This window comes from Oryctolagus cuniculus, chromosome 20 (assembly GCF_051225735.1).
Source record: "Oryctolagus cuniculus isolate XC-2025 breed Fujian yellow rabbit chromosome 20, ASM5122573v1, whole genome shotgun sequence".
NCBI classification, from domain to species: Eukaryota; Metazoa; Chordata; class Mammalia; order Lagomorpha; family Leporidae; genus Oryctolagus; species Oryctolagus cuniculus.
In genome coordinates, this window is record NC_142886.1 from 25,638,588 (window position 1) to 25,645,509 (window position 6,922).

Consider the following 6,922-nt stretch of genomic DNA (forward strand, 5'->3'; position numbering starts at 1 on the left):
TGGAGGATGGCCCAAGTCCTTGGGCCCTGCCCCCGCATGGGAGACCAGGAGAAGTACCTGGCTCCTGCCTTCGGATCAGCGCGGTGTGCCAGCCGCAGTGTGGGCCACAGCGCGCCGGCCACAGCGGCCATTGGAGGGTGAACCAACGGCAAAGGAAGACCTTTCTCTCTGTCTCTCTCTCTCACTGTCCACTCTGCCTGTCAAAAAAAAAAAATAAAGATAAATAAAAATTTAAGAAAAAAAAATAGTTTTCAGTAGGAAATGAGGAGTTCACCTGCCCTCAAACATTCACGCCGCACGCTGGTCCAGACAGTGAAGGCTGACATGCTTCATGCACCTAGGTTCATTTAACAGCACATGTTTGAGTTTGGCAGTGAAGATTCCTCCCTTTGTTCTAGCAAGAGCCACCTCACAATTTAAGGTAACCCAGTTATTTTCTGGCACTGCATCAGAAGCAGTCACATATAGGGAAGATGAGGTGCAGGTGTTTAAGAGTTCTCTCTGATAAACATTCAGTCTAAACCAGGACATGAAACTACACGCTTCACAAGCAACTTGGTAGTCTCTGCAGCAATACTGACAGAAAAGGGTTTTCTCCTCCCGCTTAATACTCTCAAGTCACTAGAGTGATTATGTTTTGTCCCCACAAGGGGGGAAGACGTGGAGAACACTGAAAAGCAAAGCTCTTATTCATCCTTAAAGAAATCAAAGCCTCTTGCTAGAGCTATTCATCCTAAGGAGAAACTGAGTTGATCTGCAATTACATTCACACAATTTACATTCTTTTGCAGCATTTAAGACTTTTAATGTGGATGCAGATTTAATGTTTACCCTCCTAGTGCAAAGCCAAGATTACAGCCAGATGGAAATCAGCTTTACCATCTCCCAACATCTGGTTCTCAACATACTGCCAGAACAATGTCACTTCTAATGTTGACTGAGAGCTAAGCCCAGAGTCCTAGGCTAGCCTACAATGTATCCTTGTAGGATCCAAGGTCACGTGGTTCTCTTCCTGAATAACAGTTACTTATACCAGGAATAGATCAAGTGGATTACCATACGCATTGTTAACAAAGCACATCTGGAAAGTACAGTTACATAAATATATACTTAACCTATCTTTTGAGAATTTTATGGTGAAGTCCTACTTTCTGGGAAAAAGTCCATAAATATAGTACTGTACTGAACAATGAATTTTACTGAGAACTCTACGATGAATTACAGAATTGTCCAGGCCCTCAACTTAGGAGCCAGAGAAACTTCCAGAAGGATATTACACTGGCACTGCAAATTTCTAGGAGGGGAAAGCGAGGTCAGGAAGCACTGTGGATCTTCCCAGACTCCATTAAAATGTGGCTGTCTTGCCCCTTTCTTAGACATGTTCTACATACACTTATATCCTCAATCAGTTTTTCACTGAGTTTTTATAGCTAACAGTGTTGGACCTAAAATCTTCATATATGACAAAACACAAACACAGGTTTCACAAATAGCCTTCAAATGTTCTATCGGCTGTCACCGTCTCCTTGAACACGGGTTTCCTTACTCTTTGGCCACTATTCCACAGCTTCAAAAGCATTTCAAGCTACACTTACCATTCCCAAGCACGACATCCACAGGCACGGTTGTCAGGTCCTTCGTACAAGGGGTCTGAATGTCCTGAGCAGGAGCAATGAACGTGCTGAGCCCTGTCATTTTGTTGATGTAAACCATCCTTCCCAGGGCGACATCAAAGTGCTGCTGCCAATCCAAGGAGGATGTGGTTGACTCTTCTTTTCCAGAACAAGCCCTTGCTTTAGATCCGCTACTCTGAAAACCAATTTCATTTTGTTTGGCTGGGGAATCTTCTACCTGACTCATTAACGTTTTACTGGGAGAGGCGGGACTTCCTGTCTGTCGTTCTGAAGCTCCGATAAGAATGTCTGAACTTTTATTGATAACTTCAGAATTACTGTAAGGTAAAACCAAAAGAGTTTCCGGTATCACAGAATTCTCTGTCGTATTGCTGTCAGAATGTGTTTCGTTACCTTTATTGAAGGAATTACCCTGTGTAACAGAATTTGATCTTGAGCTGGTGTCAGTCTCTGTTTTTTTATGCTCACTTTCAAGTAACTTACAAAAACCTAGGGTTAGGCCACTGCACAAATTACTGTCTTCTGTATTGGAATTTGAATCTGGAAGTTCATTAAAATGACTCACTTCCATTGCTTCTGTCTCTTTTTCAGAACCCTTCAGTTTGGATAATTTAGAGGCTAGTGATTCAGGCGACTTCTCAACATCCAAAGGCCTTCTGTTAAAGTCCGACAACTCCTTGAAAGGTATAGGACTTTCTCTCAAATGAGCCATCTGTTGTTCCAAACCACCTTCTTCCTCAGACAACGGAAACTTCTCTGAGTACAGGATGCGACTCAGCGGCTGACAACCACCGCTGGACGCATTATACTTCATGGCCGCACTTTCACAAATATCAGAGTTGTCTGAGCAATTCTGATCTTTCAGTGGAATGTCAGATTCAGACACAACTTGAGGACTGAGACCGTTAGTGACGTCAGCATTACTTTCCTTCACTTCTGTAGCCAGAGAACTAACCTTCCCATACTGCCTCTTAAACTTCTCTAAAGACCCCAGCGGTGAACGCAAGCATAGCTTCTTACGGGCTATGGGTTTGGATGAACTAATCAACGTATTTGTTTTCTTACAACCACTTGAAATATGTCCTTGCAAAGGGAAAGATGTATCAGGTAATAAACAGTCTGTGTGTGCTTTTCGACCACTTTCCTCAAAAATGGCAAAATCTCTGTAAATTGCTATGGGTCTTTTCTCGAGCCCATTACCTACATTTGTTCTGCAAAATTTTTTGTTGGGCAGTTGAGCAGGTTCTTTACTTAAAATGCTGGTTAAATCTCTGACATCTGGAGTCTCAACTGAATGACGTGTTCCACTTCCAAACATCTCTTGGGCACTTGCAGGACCAGGTCGAACGTAATTTTTAAAGGTAGGTTCTGCTCCAGTGGGCTGAGTCACCTCACTTTGTACCACATGAGTGATAAAGCCAGTGGAACATAATTTAACTTGTCCATAACTAAAGTTGCTTCTTCCTCCACAATCCCCAGGCTCTGCTTTTCTTTTCTCTTTCTCTCCCTGAGCACTATGTACGTTCAATAATGTTGTCTCAAAAGACAGAGGCTGGCATCCCATTGCAGTAGCATCTCCCAGTCTCTCTAGTTGATTCTGCATGGTATTATTTTTCAGAATGTTGGCAGCCACGCCATTGACAGTCATACTCTCTTTCTGTACTTCTAGATCTTCCTCATTCTTCTCTAAATGATATGTTTGAAAAGCATTTGAAAACTCTTCTGAAGTGGCTCTATGTGGATCTTCTAAAGAGTTAGGTTCAAGGCAAGTTTTATGTTCTATGTTTTCTCTTGTGTCTGATGCTTCAACTGTCTCTTGTTCTAACATCCTTGAATCTGGGCAAGAGTTATCATTGAGTAAAGATGACTCTGCCATTTTATTACGCAATGGGCCATCTGATTCATGAATGGACAAAAATGAATCATGTGTCTTTTTTCTGATAGCTTCTGAACCCTTAGAATTCTCTGTGTTTATGTTTTCTATAGTAACTTTTCTTTTCACAGCTTTTGATTGTAAGTTAAACATTTCATAGGAATCCAAAATATTATTGCATGCTTCCTGGAAACTGCCCTGGCCACACTTCTCATCAGAGGTTACGTGCTTCTGAAGAGTAGTACCAAATAAATTAAAATCATTATCTTCATTAAATTCCTTAATGTCTTCACCTGATAATTCCACAAATAATTTTTCTTGCTTTAAAAACAGTTTCACTCCTTCCTGAATGCAAACCAAGGGAGTATCCCAGTTCTGAAACTCAATCAGTGTTTTTGCTGGCTCCATGCACACATCATACTCACAGAACGGGCACTGCACATTCATCACGTATATCCCATAGAGCTCCGGGGTTGATCGATGCCGAGGACTTGAATTCATTTGTCTACTGGCAGAACCACTTTTTGGCTTACATATAATACTTTCTTTCCTTAATAAAAAGTCAATGAGTTTATGCAACTTTGTCCTTAAAACTAATCTTTTGTTCACAAACAAAAACTGCATATTCTTATTGTAGTGTGCTTCAGAGCTGATATAGCCATTAAGCTCAAACTCCTTATATTTAAAATGTATTTCTCTTAACTTCTGGGACTTCCTCAATCCATAAATTTGACAAAATCGGGAACACATGTCTTTGGTTTTAGGGAGCTGAAGAACCATGGAACCAGAAACATCATTTCTTAAAGAGAAAGAAATGGAAGGGTGCATGAGTGAGAGAGCTTCTATCCTCTGCCTAACTTTCTCAAACTCCAGTCTAGGATCCATACATTTCCTCCTTACAGGCAACTGGTAGAATAAGTTATAGACTGTTACTGTTGTCCCAGCACTTGGTCTAGTCAAATCAGCTTCATAAGCTTTCAGAGCTTTTCCATTCTGAAACAGTTTCACAAACGTTTTCATTGTTCTGTTTTTCTTAGATGAAATTTCCATGGTACTGGCCATGTCAGCTATACTTGCCAAGGCCTCCCCTCGGAAACCATAAAACCTTGGGTTCTCCAGGTCCTGTACCGAGGTGCATTTACTGGTGAAATAACGATTCCCCACCTTGTCTACATCAACACTGCCCATTCCACATCCATTGTCTATCACTTGAACTTGGTAGGTTTCCATGTTCACCCTGACCGCCACACATGTTGCTTCGGCATCGATGCTGTTGAGGACAAGTTCTTCAACACATTGGCCTAAGGAGCTTATGGCCAAACCAGAACGCAATTTGGCTTGCACTTCAACCGACAAGCACTTGATCATGGCAGGCAGACAGCTGGTGGGAATGCCAGGCACTGGTTTCCTCCTCTGGCCTATGGGAGGGAAAGAACAGAACAAAACCACACACACTATCAAAGCTTCAGAGTTACAGAGCGTTACCCATTTCTCCCAGGCATTATGAAGAAATATCACTTGGTAAATGAAAACTTTTATTAAACCAAATTGTGAAACCAAAAAAATTATACCTCTGATTTCTAGGCAGATCACAAAACTCACGCTTGGTGCAACAGATTTAACATCCAAAGAAACATTCATAATTTCATAATTTTCATTGCTCCTTTCTAAAGTCCACATGCCCTAAAGTGAAATCATAATTACACTTAAAGTTGACCCATAAAGACAGTACTCGAAATTCTAACCACTTCACGAAAAACAGATGCCTAAATTAAATTCAGCTAAGAAACATTAACTAGAAATTATTCATGAAAAAAAGCCTGTTAGTTTCATAACATTTATACATTACACAATAACCATGACTTTTAGAGAGAAAAAAAAAAAAAGCTTAGAATGAAGTGCTAAGATCTTGTAACAGGAAAGGCGAAGCAACAATTGTAAATAAAAACATCAAACTGTATCACGCAGAGCGCGACATCCAGAGATCATTATTATTATTGGATAAATGTTGTCCCCTCGGGGGAAAGAGGTTTGGAACTGGAACAGACCGGTCGCCAAGTAAGCCTTCCTTTACCATCTGAATTTTAAAACTTGTTCGTGTATTTGCTCTGATAGGAAGCTTTTAGAAGGTCCTGTCTTTACACACGGCACGCACGACCCTGGCCACACTCATGATGGGATGGGGCTAAGGCGACGTTAAGTTTGCTTGCAGGTATAGAACCGTATGAGGACTGTGCGGCCATTACGTCTGCGGTCGTCTTCGCACCGGAGAGGACGGCGCGGCGGGCCCCCTCACAGGTGCTAGGGCTGGATCTCCAAACCAGGAGCTTCGGAAGCTTTCCGAGATACCCAGGCTCGCAGCCGGCGGCAACCGAGGAGTAAACGTTTCGTAAATATTCCGATGAAAGCAAACCCAGCGCCACGACTTCCTGATTCCACCCCGGGCTCAGGCCCGCCCCGCCCCGCGCCCCGCGCCGCAACCAACCGGAGCCTGGCGCGCCCGGCTCGGCACGGCGCCCACGGCGCTCGCCAGGCCCTGCGGCCGTTAGCACAACTCCCGAACCATCCTTTGGTCGCGCGCTCTCCCCCAAGTCACCTCGAATCGCGCTTCACCCACTCTCGGTAACCAACCGCCTCGGACGCCGCGCGCTCGGCTCGCCGGGCTCGTGCACGCGCCAGCCCGCGGGCATGCGCTTCCGAAGGGACGCGCCAACCTCACGCTTCCTGCGCGACACCGCGGTGCGCGTGCGCACCAGGTGTGCCCCGCCGCCACCGCCACCACCCCCAGCCTGGAACCTCTTTAGGTTCTCTTCCGAGGGGCACCCCCAATTCTCATTCTTGGCCACTTTGGCCCGGCGTGAAAGGCTGTTTGTGCATTTTTCCTGTTTTCCAACACCTAGTAAATTGCCATTCAATTCAACATGTAGATTACCCAGGGTCTTCTCTCCAGAATGTAAGCTCTATGAGGGTAGGATTTGGTTTACTGCGGTACCCCCAAGGATGACAACAGTGCCTGGCCTAATGGTGGGCGCTCCATGAATAAATCCAGGGCCTTCCATCATAGAATCATAACATTTCGGAGCTGGAAAAGCCAGAAAAATTGGCTTAACTCTGTTAACTTGCAAAGGGCGCCAAGCCCCCTGCTTTGACTTTTGGTCTCTTTCCAACTGAAGGAGCAGAACTCTAACACTACGAGAATACATGTGTTGGGAATGGTTACGCAATCCTGCCCTTGCTTTGCCTCGCTTCCATTGAAACGTTTAACAAAATGGAATTGATGATAAATGTGTCGGAACCAGTGTTTAATATGTGCTTGTTTAATGATTAAACAAACCACTTCTAGGGCTTATGAAGCACAATTCTGATCATTGCTTATGTAAATTTACTAGGACCGCCGTAACAAAATACCGCAAGA

The 6,922-nt window shown here is 43.8% G+C and overlaps 1 protein-coding gene across 31 annotated transcripts in view; it reads right to left on the reverse strand.

Annotated features, from left to right (window-relative positions):
- MLH3 (mutL homolog 3) overlaps positions 1–6,245 on the reverse strand; it is a 38,650-nt gene extending 32,405 nt beyond the window's left edge. For 17 of the 31 annotated variants that reach the window (XR_016226611.1, XR_016226610.1, XR_016226607.1 and 14 more), the window contains exons 1-3: positions 6,104–6,226; positions 5,079–5,861; positions 1,596–4,925 (exon numbers count right to left, since the gene is read on the reverse strand). Coding sequence is in view for 19 of the 31 variants with exons in the window: in XM_089322384.1 (XP_089178510.1) it covers positions 1,596–4,925; positions 5,079–5,187 (3,439 nt within the window). In the remaining 12 variants the exon portion in view is untranslated. Of the gene's footprint in view, positions 1–1,595; positions 4,926–5,078; positions 5,862–6,103 lie in introns of all 31 variants that reach the window. The other 14 variants (XM_070065284.2, XM_070065283.2, XM_070065280.2 and 11 more) reach the window with 8 other exon arrangements.
- Between the last annotated feature and the right edge of the window lie 677 nt (positions 6,246–6,922).